At 41.7% G+C, this 21,832-nt stretch overlaps 2 protein-coding genes across 7 annotated transcripts in view; both read right to left on the reverse strand.

The window, feature by feature from the left end:
- MINPP1 (multiple inositol-polyphosphate phosphatase 1) overlaps positions 1–21,832 on the reverse strand; it is a 50,982-nt gene that overhangs the window by 15,597 nt on the left and 13,553 nt on the right. For 3 of the 4 annotated variants that reach the window (XR_004344232.1, XM_030334425.1, XM_030334426.1), the window contains exon 4: positions 17,847–17,980. The exons of the other annotated variant lie outside the window; for it this stretch is intronic. Coding sequence is in view for 2 of the 3 variants with exons in the window: in XM_030334425.1 (XP_030190285.1) it covers positions 17,847–17,980 (134 nt within the window). In the remaining variant the exon portion in view is untranslated. The remainder of the gene's footprint in view (positions 1–17,846; positions 17,981–21,832) is intronic. 4 annotated transcript variants of the gene reach the window in all.
- On the reverse strand, positions 7,879–17,593 carry LOC115527049 (40S ribosomal protein S20-like). 3 transcript variants are annotated; one of them, XM_032595174.1, is made up of 3 exons: positions 17,582–17,586; positions 16,007–16,009; positions 7,879–8,305 (listed from the first exon to the last, which is right to left on the reverse strand). In XM_032595174.1, the coding sequence occupies exon 3, from the start codon at positions 8,276–8,278 to the stop codon at positions 7,919–7,921; it is 360 nt and encodes a 119-aa protein (XP_032451065.1). In that variant the 5' UTR covers positions 8,279–8,305; positions 16,007–16,009; positions 17,582–17,586; the 3' UTR covers positions 7,879–7,918. The 3 variants fall into 3 exon arrangements, 2 of the variants coding, with proteins under 2 accessions (XP_032451065.1, XP_032451064.1); XR_004344233.1 differs by lacking the exon at positions 16,007–16,009 and having other exon boundaries at positions 7,879–8,000; positions 17,582–17,593; XM_032595173.1 differs by lacking the exon at positions 17,582–17,586 and having other exon boundaries at positions 7,879–8,385.

The raw sequence follows: 21,832 nt of genomic DNA on the forward strand, positions 1-21,832 counted from the left end.
CCAGAACACTGACAATGCCAAAGGCTGACAACAGAAACTCTCATTCACTGCTGGTGGGAAAGCAAACGGACAGAGCCACTGTGCAAGTCAGTTTGGAGGTTTTCTCACAAAACTAAACATATTCTCATCATACAATCCAGCAATTGTGCTGCCTGGTATTTATGCAAATGAACTAAAGAGTTGTGTCCACACAAAAACCTGAACGTGGATGTTTACAGCAGTTTTATTCATAATTGTCAAAACTTGAAGCAACCAAGAAGGCCTGTTGGTAGGTAAAGGGGTAACTAAACTGTGGTGCATCCAGAAAATGACATACTACTCAGTTCTAAGAAGAAATGCGATATCAAGCCATCAAAAGACACAGAGGAAACTTCGATGCATATTACTAAGTAAAAGAAACTATTCTGAAAAGGCTAACTATCGTACAATTCCAAATATGTGACATTCTGGAAAAGGCAAAACTATGAAGACAGTATAAAGATCAGTAGTTGCCAGGGTTTGGGGGAAGGGAGGGATGAACAGGCAAAGCACAGAGGGTTTTGAAGGCAGTAAAACTATCGTGTAGGATATTACAACGGTGGGTAGATGTTGGTGTGTATCTGTCCAAACCCAGAGAACGTAGAACGCCAAGAGTGAGCGCTAACGTAAGCGTGGACTTTGGTGACCATGAGGTGTGTCAGTGTAGGGTAATCAAGTGTAGCGAAGGTCCCGCTGTGGTGTGGTGTGTGTTGGGGTGGGGGAGGGAATTTATGGGAACTCTGTACTTTCTGCCCGGTCTTGCTGTGAACCTAACACTGCTCTAAAAAATTAAGTTCGTTAATTAAAAAAACAAAGGAACAAAAACCACTACCACGAGAATACGGGTGACCAAAAAAAGAGTATATTCTCCCTCCAGAGAGCTAATACAATTCCCCTTTAAACAGCTGCTCATGCGTATACGTGTTTGCCCCCCTTTTAAGACTTACTCACATCTCAGTTTTCTTTGACAAAGTTAAGCAGCATTAATGTTAAATGGAAAACATATTGTATTTCTATCTTAAATTACATCCACGCACTAAAAGTAGGGACTTCGATATCTTCAATCAGTGGAGACTAAAGAGCTGTGGAGTTTGTGTGGACATACGCACAAAGGGTTTTTTGTTTGTTTTTCTAGCTCTAAAGATGACAGAGCAAATACCTAAGAGTGTTTATTTATGGCCCTATTTTTATCAGAAGCCGTTAAAGATATGTACCAGGTTCTCTAAAGTAAATCAATAATTTCTCTGAAGTTAAGTGGTTCTATTTCAAGAACACCCCACTCTTTGCTCTGTCTCCTAACAGAAAATAAATCTCAGAAATGCTCTGGGCCGTCCACTAGGAACTGATTTACATCCAGTGAGGCCCGCCTGCTACTGAAAGAACCAAATCCCCAGCTTCTCCTTGAATACACCAGAGTCCTGAGGCGGCGGGAGAACTTTGGTGGGTTTCATTCCCAAGCTTCTTCAAAGCAAAGCTGGCCTATGATTAAGCCCGAAATATTGGCAACGGGAAATGGGTAGGACGTGTGTGTGTCTGAATGAGGAAGTAAGGGAGTGTGCGTGTGTGTTGGCGTGGGGGGTCAGAACACGAGGAATGAGAGACTATAATGTGCGGGAGGATAAAAGGGGAAAGAATGTGGGGGGAAACACCACTTCTCAGTTTATTCGATTCCTAATTTAAGACCACGGCACATAATTTTTTTCACTGGACCGTTGAAGGCAATCCAAAGACACTACATCCCACTCTCTCTCTGGTTCCGTGTGGCCTTCTCTGTCGTGACCATCCCAGGAACAAGGTTGGGAGGTTCAGGGTGTCCCCACGGGAGGTACCACGTTCTCATCTGTAACAAAAGAACGCAGTCTTCTGGCGGAAAGACGTCAGTGTTGTTAGAGCAGGAGCCGCCGGGCCCTCGGTACCGAGGCACGGATTCGATACCTACTGAAGCCGTAAGCTTCTGGGGACACACGACCACTGAGAATCTGACCCACGGACTGGGACTTCATCCCTGAGAAACACACGAACCCACGGAACTGGGAGTACAGCCTTGGGAGCCGAGACTCCCCGCGCTGCGTGTCACGGTCTGACATCCTGAGGGACAGCGGGGCAGGTCCGGCCCGCACCTGTTTGTGCTTCCTGCACCACGTGGGCTCCGGGGAAGCCTAGTAATCTTACCCTAATGAGGCCTGTATTTCAAATGTCTGAGCCGATGAAATCTTTCTGTATTTTCCGTATTCTGATCCATCAACCAACACAGATTTCTTTTCTTTTTAACGTTTATTTATTTTGCGAGAAAGACAGCACACGAGTGGGGGAGGGGCAGAGCGAGAGGACGACAGAGAATCCAGTCCCAAGCAGGGTCCACACTGTCTGCGCAGAGACCGAACTCACGACGGTGAGATCACCACCTGAGCCGAAATCGAGAGTCAGGCGCCTGACTGAGCCACCCAGGTGTCCCCAACACAGAGTTCTATGATCCATTGGTCACGTTTGTCAAGTTCACGTCTATCCCTGACTTGTAACAACTATACTTTAGAATTCTTAGAACAGTCTCCCAAACAACAAGGATACAAAGACGTGAAATAGGATACCAGTAACTCTGTTCTCTTCTTTTGATAAAAATGCATTTTTATCAAATGCATTTTGGAATGTTACATTTTCCAAAACGTGACAAAACCACTTTTAAAAAAGAGGCACATTTTAGCTTTAAGAAGGAAAAAACATCATAGAAAATGTAAACTATTAATACAAATATAAGGAAACAAATCAATATTCTCTATTAACAAATACAGAGAACCACAGAAATAAGAAAAAGGCAAGCAGATTACCTAACTCTACCTAGCGAGGTAAGAATGTAGTTCTCCAAATTAACAGCCCCCTTTTACGTACACAAGTTGGTAAGGAGATTTTACTAAATCTTCAATAAAAAACAAAATTGAATTTGAAGTCTCAAATTACGTTGTTACACGAGGGTTGATGACTATGTATGTTCAATGTACGCAAAACACCTCAAGAAAGTACTTAAAAGTCACACAAAGAAGGTCAATCATAAAAACAACTGATAACTGCAGGTTTTTCCTCTACACGTACTCAGCTCAGATCTTCCCAAACTCTTAATTCATGTTTCACTGTCAACCAATATGACACCGAGTACGTTTTTAATTGCGATCCAGGAATTCAAACCCAGCTTCACACAACTCAGACAATTCCCATACTTACGTAAGGACACCAACGTTAAGTGCCAGACACAGGAGATGCTCTGGGAAAAAAATTACCAGGGAAAAGAGATATTTTTTAAGTCTGTTTATACATCTGACTGAAACATCAGCCCCGTGAGACATCTGGGGAAGCATCAGTATGACTGAGAGCTTAGCACAAATGTAGAACTAAAACAGCTTGAGCATAAAGTTTTTTTCTCAGGCAAAAATACAACTGAAATAACCCACTTTCAGCCAAGACGGAGCGACAGGGACCAGATTTACCTGAAGCCTGAAAATCTACATGGGGCAGTGGTTCTGAGGCGCTCAGCACGAGGCAGAGGAGGAGCGCGAAAAGCTAAGTGGCTCCCCCAGCTGCACTGTTTCCAGGCAGCAGCACGGGGAAGGGGAGCCCGGGCGGAGCGTGACCGCCTTCCCGTGTGGATGAGACAGGACCCAGGGCTCAGGGAGGCCACACTGGCCGGAATTCACAGGACCGAGTTCCAGAGAAGAGAGACCAGCACCTCGACGTTGCAGCTGGCACCGATCCGCACACAGTTGAGAAAACCATCCAAATCCAGGGAAAAACACTGGGAAGGAACAGGTGAAACCATTCCCAAAGCTAGCCCAGGGCCAGGAGTAGTCTGTTTCCCATAATGCAGACTAGGAAAACCTCCCAACGTACACGGACCAAACACACGCTCGGGGGCACCTGCCTCCATAGCAGGGCACCATCAGCCCAAAAAGGACATTTTTACAAAAACAAAAAGGCAAACCCCAGACTAGGAGAATATATCTGTAGGGCATAAATCTGAGAAATGTACCCAGAATATGTACAAAGAACTCTGACAACGATAAAAGATGAGAAACAACCCGCTTCCAAAACGGCAAAAGATGGGAAGACACTTCGGCAGATTACACTAGGGTGGTAAATGAGCACCTGGAAGGGAGGTGCACATCAACAGTCTTTAGGGAAATGCAAACACTACAATGAGGAGCTGCGCCCATCAGAACTGCACAAATTACAAAGACCTACCACACCAAGCGTCAGCCAGAATGTAGAGTGAGTCAGCTCTCACCGGTGGACAGGAAGAGTTTGGCTGATTCTCAAGAAAGGGAAACGTTCACCGACAGGGGACTCAGCTATTCTATGACTAGGTGTCACCCGGCAGGAAAGAAGGCACAGGTCCACAGCAGGACAACCGAAGTTCACAGCAGCTTCACGTGGAATAGCCTTGAACGGGAAACCACCTAACATCCACCGCAGGGGGAATGGATCGGCGAACTGGCGTGTGTCCGTATGATGGAATACCATTCAGCTTTAAAAAGGACTGACTGGGGCGCCTGGGTGGCTCAGTTGGTTAAGCGGCCGACTTCGGCTCAGGTCATGATCTCGTGGTCCGCGAGTTCGAGCCCCGCGTCGGGCCCTGTGCTGATAGCTCAGAGCCTGGAGCCTGTTTCAGATTCTGTGTCTCCCCTCTCTCTGACCCTCCCCCGTTCATGTTCTGTCTCTCTCTGTCTCAAAAATAAGCGTTAAAAAAAAAAAAAAAACACAAAAACAAAAAGGACTGACTGCCTAACAACCCCTAACAACGTGGGTGAATCTCCTAACCATTATGCTAGAAGTCAAATCAAAAAATGTATACAGTAGATGGTTCCATTATCTAAAATCTAGAAAAAATAGGTCACTCTAGAGAGTGACAGAAAACAGATCAGCGGCTGGCCTGGGGATGGGGGCAGGTGGAAAGAGTCACAAAGAAATCTTTGCACAGGATGGATATTCCGTTATCTTGCTTTCGCTGACGGTTTCACATATATGTACGTATGTAAAAACTCAGCAAATTGTATACTTTAAATATGTACCACTTAACTTTACATCAATGATAGGTCAATAAAATCTTTTAAAGAAATTAAAACGAGTATTAAGGGTGGATACACTGAGGTTACTGAAAGAAGTCTTCAGTGACCAACCTCAAGGACTCGTCCCATAAAGCCTTTACCAAATTCCAAAGTTCAAATTCATTCTCCTTGAGCGCTTTTTTAAAAACCGGTTTCAGGGGCGCCTGGGTGGCGCAGTCGGTTAAGCGTCCGACTTCAGCCAGGTCACGATCTCGCGCTCCGTGAGTTCGAGCCCCGCGTCGGGCTCTGGGCTGATGGCTCAGAGCCTGGAGCCTGTTTCCGATTCTGTGTCTCCCTCTCTCTCTGCCCCTCCCCCGTTCATGCTCTGTCTCTCTCTGTCCCAAAAATAAATAAACGTTGAAAAAAAAAAAATTAAAAACCGGTTTCAGTGCTGTTATATAAATATCCTCCAAACTAGGACATGAGCTCCCTGAGACAGTAACTTAGATGTACACCCTCTACCGCCTGCATAATACACGGGAGTCAGGCGGGCGGACGCTGAGGCCAGGCAAGCACTTAGAAGCAGTTGCTGAAATCTAAGAGAAAGATACTGGCCTGAACTGAGGGCGGAGCGGTGGGGTAAAAAACGTGGAAGGAACAGATCTAAATCTGGAAGCAAAACCAAAAAACCCCACAAAACGACAAATACAGAACGAACACGGTGAGTAGAGGTAGAAGGTGAGGGAGGCAGAGTCCAGAATGAGGCAGTTTGCGGCTGGGACGCCTGCATGACGGAAGCCCGGACTAAAAGAGGGACAACGGACGGGAGAGAAAGAGAGGACTGCAGACACTCCTGTGATGCGTACCGACCACCAACTGTATGTGCCCCGTGCTCGTTCTAGGCACCGAGGAGCGGACACCGAGATAAAGTTCCAGACACCACACACCTATGCTCTACGGAGAGTCCAAATTTTTTTCCCAAAACCAGATGGACATTGGCACAGCCAGACTAGTTACATTTTAATCTTTATTTGTCCAGTTTCTTTCGACAGGCAGCACTCCCAGAGTTTGCTGGAACATCCACCTGGACTCCATGGAACCCTGACTGCAGAAAGGGAGCAGAAAGACCGGCACACACGTCCTGAGGACTTAGAATCTGCACACATTTCCAAGAACTTTAAAAGACAAGCCCCCCTCCCTAATTCCCACGGGCCAAATGACCCAAACAGCTATTTAAAATCACCCGTTGGGACACCGGGGTGGGCCAGTCGGTTAAGTGTCTGACTTCAGCTCAGGTCATGATCTCATGGTTGTTGAGTTCAAGCCCCAAGTTGGGCTCTGTGCTGACAGCTCAGAGCCTGGAGCCTGCGTTGGATTCTGTGTGTGTGTGTGTGTCTACCCCTCCCCCACTTGTGCAGGCTCTCCATGTCTCTCCCTCTCTTGGAAATAATAAATGAATAAACTTTAAAAAATTATAAAAACTAAATAAAAATAAAATCACTTGTTGCCACGTGAATTTCAATGCTGCCATCTTATGTTAAAATATGGAACTACACAACGTTAAAAAGCCATACCCTTGTTCAACGGCAAAATCTGAAAATATCAAGATTTGAGAGTCAGTGAAAAAGTAGACAAAGTTAGTAAGTTTAATGAGAGTAACAAATATTGACAGCAGTCAATTTCAGCGTCTGAGATTATCCATGATGAAATCAAAGCTCTCATGAGGCTAAGCAATTACAGTCCAGAATATAAACCTTATTTTAAAAAAGAAGTGACTTATTGAATTACCCCGATCTAAAAAGATAAAAATATATCAACAGAGATAATGGGGAATGGGTACAGTAGAATAAAATCCATATAGTCTCATCCCTTTAGTAAATCCAGTCTTTTTTTTTAATTTTTTTAATGTTTGAGAGAGAGAGAGAGAAAGAGAACAGGGGAAGGGCAGAGAGAAAGAGAGACACAGAATCTGAAGCAGGCTCCAGGCGCTGAGCTGTCAGCACAGAGCCTGATATGGGGCTCGAACTCACCAACCATGAGATCATGACCTGAGCCAACAGAGGATGCCTAATTGAGTCACCCAGGCACCCCTCCGCAACCTGCTTTTCTAATCACAGCTGCTTAAAAGGCAAAAGCTGCTTAAATTTGCTTAAATAGTGAATGTACTTGTTTTAACTTTAATCCCATCACTGTGGTGATGGTTCAAGGAGGAAAATAAAAGTCAAGATCCTAATAAGAGTAAAGGACCCTGAGCTTGAAGGGCAGCTATACGCAGCCAAAATGCGGACCCTCGCCAATTAACATTGTTTGTAATCTCCAGTTTTTCTGTGAAGTAAAACCAGGCTCCTAAAATTATGTTGAAGAAGTATTCATAAACTCGGAAGCCGATCTCTGATTGACCGTGAACATAAAGAGGGAACAGCCTGCCTACGCAGTAGTACACGGAACGCAAACGTAGCCTGGGGGCTCCACCATGAAGTGAGAGACATCTCCCTCAGACAACAGGATGACAAAATACTGCTCATAAACATACACACAGACTCTAAACACAAATACAAAAAAGATTTTAAGAGTCGCAAAGAAGAAAGGTTAATGTTCTGATAGAATGGGTCAGAAAAATCTATTGAAGTCTCATCCTACCACTGTGTGTGTGATATTAATGTTGAGGGAGGCTGTGTATGCGGAGGGGAAGGTAGTTGGGAACTCTAGAACTCCCACTCCAAACTGGTGTGAACTTAAAACTGCTCTAAGACACAAAATCTATTAATTTTTTAAAACGCTATTATTCTCTTTGCTGAGCATATGTTGGTTTTCTGTAGAAGTATTCTTTTTTTTTTAACTGATAACCAATTTATTAAAAGGCCGATTTAAGCATCTGCAATGGTGACTTCCACCTCAACTCCTGGCTCAATACTGACGGAAGTAATCTGCTTAACAATCTCAGATGGACTGTGCAAATCGATGAGCCGCTTGTGGATCCTCATCTGAAAACGATCCCAAGTCTTAGAACCTTCACCACAAGGAGTTTTTCTTGTAGTGATTCTCAGAGTCTTGGTGGGCATCCGAACCGGTCCTTTTACTTTGAGATTCTTTTCCTTGGTGCCTCTGATCAAGTCGGCACACGCCTTCTCCAAAGATTTTGCGTCGCGGCTGGTTAGAGTGATTCTAAGTCGGTGAATCGCCACCTCCGGTTCCACGGGGGTCTTCCCGGTGTCTTTAAAAGCCATGGCTGCGGCTTCCTGACCGACTCGTTCCTCGGCGAGAGCGAACAGCGGTGAGTCAGGAGCAGGCGCGGGAGCCTCCAAAGCACCGCTCCGGCTGCGACCGCGTCTTCCTCAAAGAGAGCTGGAGAAGCATTCTTAAATGTAGCACTGCTCCTAAAATCCTATCAATCTGCTTTTTTGGACAGAAATATGATAGAAGTCTCTAAATATACCTTCTTCCCTCTATTTAAGAAGATTTAATTTTTTTAGCTGTTTTTTAAAATTTTTATTTAAAAAAAATTTTTTTTTAAATTTACATCCAAATGGGGCGCGTGGGTGGCGCAGTCGGTTAAGCGTCCGACTTCAGCCAGGTCACGATCTCGCGGTCCGTGAGTTTGAGCCCCGCGTCGGGCTCTGGGCTGATGGCTCGGAGCCTGGAGCCTGTTTCCGATTCTGTGTCTCCCTCTCTCTCTGCCCCTCCCCCGTTTGTGCTCTGTCTCTCTCTGTCCCAAAAATAAATAAACGTTGAAAAAAAAAAATTTAAAATTTACATCCAAGTTAGTGAGCATATAGTGCAATGATTTCAGGATTCGATTCCAGTGATTCATCCTCTACATGTAACACCTAGCGCTCTCCTCAGCAAGTGTCCTCCTTAATGTCCCTTGCCCACTTAGCCCATCCCCCCCACCCACAACCCCTCCAGCAACCCTCAGCTGGTTCTCTATATTTAAGAGTCTCTTATGTTTTGTCTCCCTCCCTGTTTTTATATTATTTTTGTTTCCCTTCCCTTATGTTTATCTGTTTTGTGTCTTAAATTCCATATATGAGTGAAGTCATATATTTGTTTTTCTCTAATTTCACTTAGCATAATACACTCTACATTGTTGCAAACAGCAGAATTTCATTCTTTTTGATTGTCGAGTAGTACTCCATCACACACACACACACACACACACACACACACACACTACATCTTCATTCATTCATTCATTCATTCATCGATGGACTTTTGGGCTCTTTCCATACTTTGGCTATTGTCGATAGTGCTGCTATAAACATGGGGGTGCATGTGCCCCTTCGAAACAGCACTCCTGTACCCTTTGCATAAATACCCAGTAGTGCAATTGCTGGGTCATAGGGTAGTTCTATTTTTAATTTTTTGAGGAACCTTCATACTGTTTTCCAGAGTGGCTGCCCCAGTTGGTATTCCCATAAACAGTACAAAAGAGATCCTCTTTCTCCGCATCCTTGCCAACACCTCTTGTTGCCTGAGTTGTTAACGTTAGCCATTCTGTCAGGTGTGAGGTGGTATCTCATTGTGGTTTGAATTTGTTTTTCCCTGATGATGAGTGACGTTGAGCATTTTTCATGGGTCTGCAAGCCATCTGGATGTCTTCTTTAGAAAAGTGTCTCTTCATGTCTTTTGCCCATTTCTTCACTGGATTATTTGGTTTTTGGGTGCTGAGTTTGATAAGTTCTTTATAGATTTTGGATACTAACCCTTTATCTGGTATGTCATTTGCAAATATCTTCTCCCATTCCATCGGTTGCCTTCTAGTTTTGCTGATTGTTTCCTTTGCTGTGCTGAAGCTTTTTATTTTGATGAGGTCTCAATAGTTCATTTTTTGCTTTTGTTTCCCTTGCCTCTGGAGGCATGTTGAGTAAGAAATTGCTGCGGCTGAGGTCAAAGAGGTTGTTGCCTGCTTTCTCCTCTAGGGTTTTGATGGTTTCCTGTCTTACATTTAGGTCTTTCATCCATTTTGAGTTTATTTTTGTGGTGTAAGAAAAGTGGTCTAGTTTCATTCTTCGACATGTTGCTGTCCATTTCTCCCAGCACCATTTGCTAAAGAGACTTTTTTCCATTGGATACTCTTTCCTGCTTTGTCAAAGATGAGTTGGCCATACATCTGTGGGTCCAATTCTGGGTTCTCTATTCTATTCCATTGGTCTATGTGTCTGTTTTATGCCAGTACCATACTGTTTTGATGATTACAGTGTTGTAGTAGAGGCTAAAGTCTGGGATTGTGATGCCTCCTGCTTTGGTTTTCTTTTTCAATATTACTTTGGCTATTTGGGGTCGTTTGTGGTTCCATACAAATTTTAGGATTGTTTGTCTGGCTTTAAGAATGCTGGTGCAATTTTGATTGGGATTGCATTGAATGTATAGATTGTTTTGGGTAGTATTGACATTTTAACAATATTTATTCTTCCAATCCATGAGCATGGAATGTTTTTCCATTTCTTTGTGTCTTCTTCAATTCCTTCATAAGTTTTCTATAGTTTTCAACATATAGATCTTTTACATCTATGATTAGGGTTAGTCCTAGGTATTTAATGGTTTTTGGTGCAATTGTAAACAAGATCAATTCCTTGATTTCACTTTCTGCTGCTTCACTATTGATGTATAGAAATGCAACTGATTTCTGTGCATTGATTTTATATCCTGTGACTTTGCTGAATTCATGGATTAGTTCTAGCAGTTTTTTGGTGGAATCTTTTGGGTTTTCCAAATAGAGAATCATGTCATCTGTGAAGGGTGAAAGTTTGACTTCCTCCTTGCTGATTTGGATACCTTTTATTCTTTTGTGTTGTCTGATTGCTGAGGCTAGGACTTCCAATAGTCTGTTGAGTTAACAGTGGTTACAGTGGACATCCCTGTCCTGACCTTAGAGGGAAGGCTCTCAGTTTTTCCCCATTGAGGATATATCAGCAGTGTGTCTTTCGTTGAGGTACGATCCTTCTATCCCTACTTTCTTGAGGGTTTTTATGAAGAAAGGATGCTGTATTTTTTCAAGTGCTTTCTCTGCATCTATTGAGAGGATCATGTGGTTCTTGTCCTTTCTTTTATTGATGTGATGAATCACATTGGTTGTTTTGCGGATATTGAACCAGCCCTGCATCCCAGGTATAAATCCCACTTGATCATGGTGAATAATTCTTTTAAGGCATCATTGGATCCAATTGGCTAGTATCTTGCTGAGGACTTTTGCATCCATGTTCATCAGACAAACTGGTCTATAATTCTCCTTTTTAGTGGGGTCTTTGTCTGGTTTTGGAATCAAGGTAATTTTGGCAAGACAATTTAATCTTGATTCAGCTACGTAAATACTTTTTTTTTTTTAATTTTTTTTTCAACGTTTATTTATTTTTGGGACAGAGAGAGACAGAGCATGAACGGGGGAGGGGCAGAGAGAGAGGGAGACACAGAATCGGAAACAGGCTCCAGACTCTGAGCCATCAGCCCAGAGCCTGACGCGGGGCTCGAACTCACGGACCGCGAGATCGTGACCTGGCTGAAGTCGGATGCTTAACCGACTGAGCCACCCAGGCGCCCCCGTAAATACTTTTTAAAAATCTGATCAGTCTTTTAGTATAGAGATAACCGGTCCCTGAAAAGCACCTGCCAGTTTCTTCACAATTACTGCTGTCTCTCCTTCCTCAGATAGAAAGGGAGGCAGTGGCCAACATGATCAGCTGTCATACAAGCTCAAACTCTCCTTCCTTTGACTGTTTATACCGTTTCACAATCTCACATGAACAGTTACACCATTAACCCGTGAATTTGATACACATTTCTATTTTTTCTAGATTGTAAGTCACAAGTGCAATGAGTCTGTCTTACTCATCATTGTTTGCTGGTCCTGAAACACTGCCTGACATGTATCATAGGCGTTTTAATTCACAAATAATTCACAACTCCGCAAATAAAGGAGTAATCATCCAAAAGAGGGTAAGAATTCCTTCATCTTGCTGACGGAAACATCATATTATACGAAGTGCTTTGAAGACATTATCTCATTTCATTATCACAACAACCCTGTCAGTCAGCAGACGCAGCCCCCTTTCAGAAGTGAGGAATCTGCAACATCAATAAAGCAGAATCAGGACTCCCATGAAATCCAAGTACCTGCCTACAGCATCACACTGCCTCTGTATTACCGCACCTGATCCCAGGAGCCATGCACGACAATTAGCCTCATTAGCTTCTGAGTACAGAGTTGGCTACTACCTAACGTAATGATTCCTCAATTAGTTCCATTTTTCCGTCTGTATTTCATCTGTGGGTAAGATAAACAAATTGTAAGAAAATAAGCTAAAAACTGGAATTTCACTTTAAGATAAAAACAAAACAAGGAAAACCTCCCAGCAGGTCATCTGGATCACTGTAAACAGGGCAACCTCAACTTGGAACGCTTTGTCTACAGACCACACCCAGGAACCAGCGCGTGTCAGAGATTGCCTACATGGCTACAGTTTCAATACTCTTTAACAACTCCCGAGAGTCAAACTTCATGACTCCCTAGAAATTCCATTCTGGGCATATACCCGAGCCAAATGAAAACGGGACCACACAAAAGTCTGTACGCAAATGCTCACGGAAGCATTACGCACGAGAGCAAAAATGTGGATGGGACCCAGATATCAATTAATGAACAAAATATGGTATATTCACACGACAGAATACTATTCAGCCATAAAAAGAACGAAATACTGACACACGCTACAACACAGATGAACCTGAGAACGTTATGCTAAGTCAAAGAAGCCGGTCACAAAGAACACATATTACATGATTCCACTTATATGAAATGTCCAGAAAACCCGAATCCATAGAGAAAGAAAGTAGATTAGGGGCTGCCTGCTGCTCAGAGCGTTTGGGTAAATGGGGAGAGACTGCTAATGGGCATACGGTTTCTCTCTCAGGGAGTGAAAATGATCTAAAATTAAACAGTGGCGACGGCTGCACAACTCTTGAATATACTAAAAGCCACAGAACTGCACAATGTAAATGGATGAACTACACGATATAGAAACTATTTCTCAAACCTGTTTTTAAAAAGTAACTCTGGGGCGCCTGGGTGGCGCAGTCGGTTGGGCGTCCGACTTCAGCCAGGTCACGATCTCGCGGTCCGTGAGTTCGAGCCCCACGTCAGGCTCTGGGCGGATGGCTCGGAGCCTGGAGCCTGTTTCCGATTCTGTGTCTCCCTCTCTCTCTGCCCCTCCCCCGTTCGTGCTCTGTCTCTCTCTGTCCCAAAAATAAATAAACGTTGAAAAAAAAAAAAAAAGTAACTCTGGCAGGCGATTGTGATAGTAGGGACGGCTATGGGGAAGGGAATGTTGGGAAGTCTCTTTAGCTTCCGCTCAATCTTGCTGTGAACCAAAATGGGCTCTAAAAAACAAAACTATTTAAAACAAAAACCGGCCTGTCCTGTCTATAGTAATCCAGATCATCTCATGGAACTGCAAGAGCCCTGATTTTTTGTTTTGACTCCTCAATTATTTTAGTGTATTTTATCAAGGCAGGGAGGCGAACTGATAATTAAAACACATTTCAAGCAATTACATGTCATAAGCATTTTGGAGTCATCCTGTCAAAATTTCTAAGGAAAGATTCGATTTTTCTGAGTTGCTAAATTCATTAAAAATTATTTCCACTTCTACCAAAAGACTATTTCATTCTTTCCCCCTCCTTTTTCCAACAGGCTTCTTTCAGTTAGCATCATATCTTAGAAGCCATTCATTTTGCTGCATCTGTCAGTAATTCATTCCTTTTCATTGCTGAGTAGTATTCCATCACACGGACATAAGACCTGCATTTATTCATTTATCAGCTGGTGGACAAAGGAATTGTTTACAGTTTTTACCTACTATGAAAAATACTGCAATAAACAGTCACATAAAAGTCTGTGCAGACATGTATTTTCATTTCTATTGGGTACTTTTGGACTAAATTTGCTAAATCATGGTAGATTTATGTTTAACTTTTTAAGAAGCCGCCAAACTTTTCCCAAGTGGCTGTATTAAATTTTACATTCCCACCCATAATGTGTAAAGCTTCTAGTTCCTACACATCTTGCCAACATTTAGGACAGTCTTTTTTCTTTTTAACTTAAATTTTAGCCAGTGAGTATGAAAAACACCCGGGCTTCCCCTCCTGTGTTTCTCCTCTACTCTCACACTACATACTCCTACCACTTCTGATACCAAACATGTGGGGCTTTTTCCCCACACCCAGCGATTCTGTGATAGCAGCCAGGTATCCTACAACTTAACTCAACTCTGACACCGTGTACCTGGAGCCAGTGTCAGATTCCACTCAGGACTCGGTCCCACGAGACTGCTCCTCCCTCCCCTTCCAGGCACCAACTGCAAGTATGAGTGTTAGTCCCAGGTTACACACAGCTTCTATCCAACTGGGCTACAAATCAAAGGATTTGTAGGCTTATTAACTTGCCAGAGCAGCTCACAAAACTCAGGAAAACACATTACCAGTTTATTATAAAAGGATACGATAAAGGATACAGGTGAATGTCCACATGGAAGCAATGGGTAGGGCCAGGTTTGTGGGATGGGGCACGGAGCTTCCACGCCCTCTTGAGGCATGGACTACATAATAGTTCACTCTCTCGGCACATCTACTTGTTCATCAACCCAGGAGCTCCCGAAACCACAAACGTTTTTTTGGATTTTTATGACATCTTCATCGCACAAGCATGATTCATCATTAACTCCATTTCCAATCCTCCTTCCTTCTCAAGAGAATGGGGCTCAGGGCTGAAAATTGCAAGCTTCTACTTACTCAAGGCTTGGTCTTTCAACGCTCATCCTGGAGCTGTCCAGGGTGCCACCCAAAGTTGCCTCAGAACAAAAGATACGCCTATCACCCAGGAAATTCCACGGGTTTCAGGAGCCCTATGTCAAGAACTTGGGGAAGAGACATATACATATATATATATTTTCAAATCATTTCAAAACCAGTTTGGGAATATACTGGTGGTATTTCACTGTGGTTTTAACATCTAATGATGTTAAAAGCATCTTTTCTTGTACTTATTTGCCATCCACATATCTTCTTAACTGTCCATTCAAATCTTATGCTCTTTTTAAAAATTAGTTTGTCTCCTTATTGGGAGGTAACATCTCTATGTATTCTGGATTCAAATCCTTAAACATATATGTATATTTTGCAAATATTTTCTCCAAGTCTATAGCTTATCTTCTCATTTTGCAAATAGTATTTTTAGAAGCATAAACATTTTTAAAAAAATTTTTTTAATGTTTATTTTTGAGACAGAGAGAGACAGAACATGAGCTGGGGAGGGGCAGAGAGAGGGAGACACAGAATCCGAAGCAGGCTCCAGGCTCTGAGCTATCAGCACACAGCCCGACGCAGGGCTTGAACTCGTCAACCGTGAGATCATGACCTGAGCCAAAGTCGGATGCTCAACCAACTGAGCCACCCAGGCACCCCAAGAAGCACAAAAATTTTTAATTTTGAGGAGGTCCATTTCATCAATTTTGCTGTAGATTGAGCTTTTTGGGCTTTTTAGCTATGAAATATTGACCTAATCCAAGATCACAAAGATTCACTTCCATGTTTTCTTCTAGGAGTTTCACAGTTTTATCTCTTGTATAGTGTCAAGTAAGGGCCTAAGTGTCATTTTAAACACATGGTTATCCAACTGTTCCAGCACCAACTGCTGAAGACTATCCTTTTTTCCAATGCATGACCTTGGCATCTTTGTTGCAACTTGACCATATAAGGGTTTATTTATGAGTTTATTTATTGACTTGATTCTATTCCATTGGTCTTTTTGTCTATGGCTATAGATTTATAGTAAGTTTTGAAGTGAAATATTTTTAAGTTTTTATTGTTCTTTTTTCTTTCAAAATTGTTTAAGCTCCTCAAGCTTCTTTGCATTTCTGTATACATTTTAGAATAAGCCTCTCAATTTCTACAAAGAGACCTACGGACTGTGACAGGGACTGCATTCAGTCTACAAATGATCAATCTATCTTCCAATCCATAAAGATAGTATATCTCTTCATTTATCTGGGTCATCTTTAATTCACTCTGTAATGTAATATTCATTTTGAAACATGAAGATAAACTTAACCTTAAAGTCTGGCATCAAATTATAATAGCAAATCTTACAAAAAATTATTCAAGAATCTTTCTGACACAATTTCAAGATTCCCAAAACACGTTCAACAATGAGACAGAAACAATGAACAAATAGAAAAGATCCGTTATCTTATGAAGTCTATGGGTTATAAACCACTCATAAAACTAAGTAGGAAAAAGTTCATGCTTACCTCAAAGATAGAACTTGCCTTGACTATTTTGCCCCACAAAAATCATTTGGTAGCAGAAACTAAATACTCAATTGAGTTTTCTCCCTAACTCCCATCAAACCCAAGAAAACTTCATGAACTGGAGCTACACACACACACACACACACACACACACAAATTCTCTCTCTACATGTATATATGAAAAACTTAATATTGCAAACACAAACACACAATCTTCCATCTTTCTGTCTCCATCTTTATAGCATTTTTGTCTCTAATTATGAATGCATAAGCTTTCATGGAAGCATATTTGTCAAATAAAATGGGGTTTAGACTCTATCAGGTTTAAATTATGAGAAGTTTTAAAAAAAAAACTTGAAAAGTATGATTAACAAAAGATTTTCCATGAGAGAGTCTTACTCAAAAACATTTTGCAATTCCTACCACAAGCCATGTACAATTAATTACACTATTTCATAACAGCAAAAAATAGAAACTACCAATGTCCACTGACAAAAGAGAGCATAAACTGTGGTATTTAGTTACTGAATATCACATATCATTGAATCTTGTACTATAGTAAAAATGTTTATTTTTTTAAGTTTATTTATTTTGAGAGAGAGAAAGAGAGAGAGAGAGAGAAGGCATACACACACGCAAAGGAGAAAGAGGATCCCAAGCAGACTTTGTGCTGTCACTGCAGAGCCTGATGTGGGGCTCAAACCCGCAAACCATGAGATCATGACCTGAGCAGAAATCAAAAGTCAGATGCTTAACCGACTGAGTCACCTAGGCGCCACATAAAATTGTTTATTTTCTGACTTTATAGTATAGGTAACAATATGATGAACACTATAAATGTAATGCTGGGGGTGGGGGGGGGGGCGGTGGGGAAGTCCCAGAAGACAACAGGCATATGACTCTAAGCAAAACCAAACATATTGTTTGCACACATACATTTACAATAAAAACTACTTTTAAAGAGGCAAAGCATTGATATACAGCAAATTCAGAACAGTGGTTATAGGGGACATGGAGTAGAGGGAACACAAGGAGGCAGGAAAAGGGAAGCACTGCAAATGTGAATTATTAGTAACGTTCTAGATCTTGGGTTGAACAAAGGGTGTATGTATCTCATAACTCACATATGTCATCTCATTCTTTTGTATGTCTAGTTATTATTTTTTAAAAACACAAGCAAAACCTATTAAAAAAATTTTTTTAATCTTTATTTTTGAGAGACAGAGAGACAGAGCACAGGTGGGGGACGGAACATAGAGAGGGGGAGACACAGAAACCGAAGCAGGCTCCAGGTTCTGAGCTGTGATCACAGAGGCCAGCACGGGGCTCAAACCCACGAATTGTGAGATCATGACGTGAGCCGAAGTCGGATGCTCTACCGACAGAGACAGCTACGGGGCCCAAAACTATTTTTTGAAATCACCCATTATAAAACATTTTCCAGAAGTTCAGTTGAGCATTTAAGAAGACACATTAAAAAAAATTAAGTTTTTACCTTTGTTTCTGTTCAATTGCTTTGTCCAAGTGTTGGAAGATATCCTGAAACAGGGTGCAGCTGGACCGACTATTAATAGTGTACCCGTATCCTCTTTTCCAATATTGCTTCAGATCATTTAAATATTCTAATACCTAAAAACGAAAATTTCAAAAATCGTTATTACATTTTTTTAACGTTAACAGATTCCCCGATTTAACAGTGATTCCCAGAAAAGATTACGTTGTTTAACTGCCATTCTACACAAAGTATGTCGAGTTTATATTTGCCATTTTAAGTCCATGACACATACAGATTTACGATGACTCAAAAACTCAAACCGTGGGAGTGTAGAGGAGGGCATGCAAGAGCAAGTGAGGAGCACTGATGCCATAACCCAGCACCCAGGACACCGCAGGACAGAGGGTTAAAGACATGCTCACTTCCCCTTTCTGCGAAAATTAAAGTGATAGCAAATATACATACAGAAAAAAGAAAAAAGGATACACATAGAAGGTTATTTATTATAGCACAGAAAGATGCCAACAGCAGATTAGGAACTTTTAAGAACTTTATGAAGATAGAAACCAGACAGAAGACAAGTTACTTTGGTTCGTGTGTCAGTACGGCAAAATCAGTAACGAAATTTGATCAAGAATATAGAAAAGGAATGTATACTGGCATAGTTGTTCTAAAGGGCAAGTCGGCAAACTCCATAAAAGCATACATCCCTATGACCCATTTAATTCCATTTCTTAGGAAGTTTTATTCACAGAGGAACACAAGAGAGAATGTGTAAGAATGTCTTAACACCAGCAGTGCTTATCGAATGGAAAAAAGATTCCTGGAAATACTGACATTTCATTAGTAGGCAGATGGTTGACTAAACTAGGGTATACACATACTATGGAACACTATGCAGTTATTTAAAACTTCTGTATTGTAGGGGCGCCTGGGTGGCGCAGTCGGTTAAGCGTCCGACTTCAGCCAGGTCACGATCTCACGGTCCGTGAGTTCGAGCCCCGCGTCAGGCTCTGGGCTGATGGCTCGGAGCCTGGAGCCTGTTTCCGATTCTGTGTCTCCCTCTCTCTCTGCCCCTCCCCCGTTCATGCTCTGTCTCTGTCTGTCCCAAAAATAAATAAAAACGTTGAAAAAAAAAAATTTAAAAAAAACTTCTGTATTGTAGATCTTCGTGCACTGATGTGGAAGGATCTCCAGGATGTACTGAATGAGAAGGGCAGGTTGAGAATAATAAATACAGTATAATACCTTGTATTACCAAGACATACATACCTACATGTATACATTATGCTGTTTATAGTTCTAAGAATGACATAGATTATCAACAGCAGCACAGAAAAGGGTTAAAAGGTCCATATTAAACTGACAGCAATGACTGATCGCTATGGAGAGAGGTCCTGGATTAGAATTGGTGATTAAGGCAGGCTTTCTCTGAATGTTAGACTCTGCACTCACGTATTTGATCAGATAAACACCAAAACTAGAGAACTAAAATGTGCAATTAAAAGAGACACAAGAGAAGCCTCTGTAGTAATTATAAGTTATTCTTCTCTGAAAAAGCCCCCAGAGAAAACTAGTAGTAGTTTTATTGTAACTTTAAGAGCAAGAGCCAGGGTAAGGCATTGCCATAATCCAAAAACAAAACTAAAGAGATATTAAAAAGGCAATTAAATCAAGAAGTTAGCAAAAAGGACAAAGTAAACATTTTTTTAAAAGGAAGGAATTAACATTAAAAGAATTAAAGTTCTGTCAAATCCATTCAAGAAAATAAAACAAAAACTGTCAGAAATAAAAAAGGAGATATGACTAAAGATTTTTAAAAAATCATACATGCACACTACTGAAACTTTATCTCAAAAAGATTTGAAAACGTAAATGAAATAAGTGGTTTTTCTAGGAAAATACAAATTACCCAAACTGACTCAGAAAAATCTGATCATACAAAATAGAGACAAAGGTCTACCTAAAACATACCAGGTATATTTGTTTTCTTTTCTTTTTAAATAATTTTTGTTAAGTTTACTTATTTACCTCGAAAGAGAGAGAGAGAATCCCAAGCAGGCTCTGCACGGTCAGCGCAGAGCGGGATACAGGGCCTGAACTCACGAACTACGAGATCCTGACCTGAGGTGAAGTCCAGAGTCGGATGCTTAACCAACCGACTGGGCCACCCTGGTGCCCCCAGGTATATATGGTTTTAAATAGGAGCTCTACGAAACCTTCAAGAAGGGTTAGTTCCTAATATTTAAATTATTCCAAGGTACAGGGAAAGATGGAAAGCTTCTGAACTCATTTTAGGAAGCTACTAGAAGCCTGTACCCAAACCTGAACAAATAAAGCCCTAAGGAAAGGGGTGAGGAAAGAAAATCCGGACCCTGCACTGCAATTCCTGTGCCCTCCACTGTGTCTCCTAGTCACTGCTACGGACACAAATTCCCCCTCACGTTCTAAACCCATCGAAGGAAAAGAATGGGCCCAGGCCAGTAGTACCACCCACAAAGGAGAGCCACTGCCATAAACCAGCCTCACTACAAACAGGCTTTAATGAATCTGAAATAAAACATCACCAAATAAAATTCAACAGCATACGGAAAGAAATGCCATATGCCAGGATGGACTACCTGATACCAAGCATGTCCTCCGGACCAAAAAACAAAATATGTAAAATAAATATTTTCAGTCATTGAGTAATCAGCACTGAACTGTGATCGCTGAGAGAAGAGAAACCAACCCAGCAAACCCTACAATTTGTTCCAGGTTTGTGCCCGGAGTCACAGGGAAAGGAATGTCAGGCAGAATCCTGCTGAGCAGAGGAGGGAGAACAGACTCTTAAGGGGCTGGAAGTAGCAGGGCAGAGTATCAGAAAGGAGGAAGCTGCCCAGAAGAGAGCTCCAGAAATCTGGGGGTCCCCTTGAGTCTGTCACTGAATGTTGTGGGCGTTACAAGCTGAATTCCAGAGCTATCACAAAAGTGGGAGCTCATCAGGTTCCAAGCAGCCTAAGTAAGAGACTTTCAGGGCACACTCAGACATCCACAGCTTCAACACAGACCCCAGAAACGTCACACTTTAACAGCAGAAGCATGTTTACAAGATTTGGTTTTGAGTTTTGTTAAGTTCAGATCTAGGGCATGAAACTCAGAAATAAACGTCAAAAGGATCAAGCTGACCCACAAGTAACTAAACTGTAAACTAAAACAAAATTCAAAACTCTTTAAAGTTATATGACAAGGGGCTCCTGGGTGGCTCAGTCTGTTGAGCATTCGACTTCACCTCGGGTCATGATCTCCCGGTCTGGTCCGTGGGTCATGGCCCTGCTTGGGGCTCTGTGCCGATAGCTCAGAGCCTGGAGCCTGCTTCGGTTTCTGTGTCTCTGCCTCTCTCTGCCCCTCCCCTGTTCATGCTCTGTGTCCCCAAAATAAATAAATGTTTAAAAAAACCCTGCTACAGATGAAACAGCCAGATGAAAACTGTGAGTAAATAAAGTATCATGAATTCCAAAGGCTTAAGAAAATAAAAAAGTCAAAAGCAAAAAAAAAAAAAAAAAAGATATGAAAAGAAGCATAATCACAGAAACAAGTTAGAACAACATCAAAAATAGTTTGGCATCACTATCTAGTAAATTTCAAGTTCTCTACGCCCTGTAATCCAGCAATTCTACCACACAGACAGAACTTCAGAAACGTGTGTGTGTATGCCCCAATTCACGTACAGAAGAATGTTCGTAATAGCCCCAAACTGAGAACAACCCAAATGTCTACCAACAAAATAATGGATTAAAAAAAACCTGTGGTAATTCATATAGTGGAATACAATACAACAATGAAAATAAGTGAACTATAGCTACATGCAGCATCTATAGGTGAAACTTAAAAACATGTTAAATAATAACTAGATAGACAAAAAAAGGTGGGTGATTTCATTATATAAACTGTTACTTGTGAAAAAAATGACATCAGTAAATATTAAATTAGTGTAATGATGAAAA

This window comes from Lynx canadensis, chromosome D2 (genome assembly GCF_007474595.2).
Source record: "Lynx canadensis isolate LIC74 chromosome D2, mLynCan4.pri.v2, whole genome shotgun sequence".
NCBI lineage: Eukaryota > Metazoa > Chordata > Mammalia > Carnivora > Felidae > Lynx > Lynx canadensis.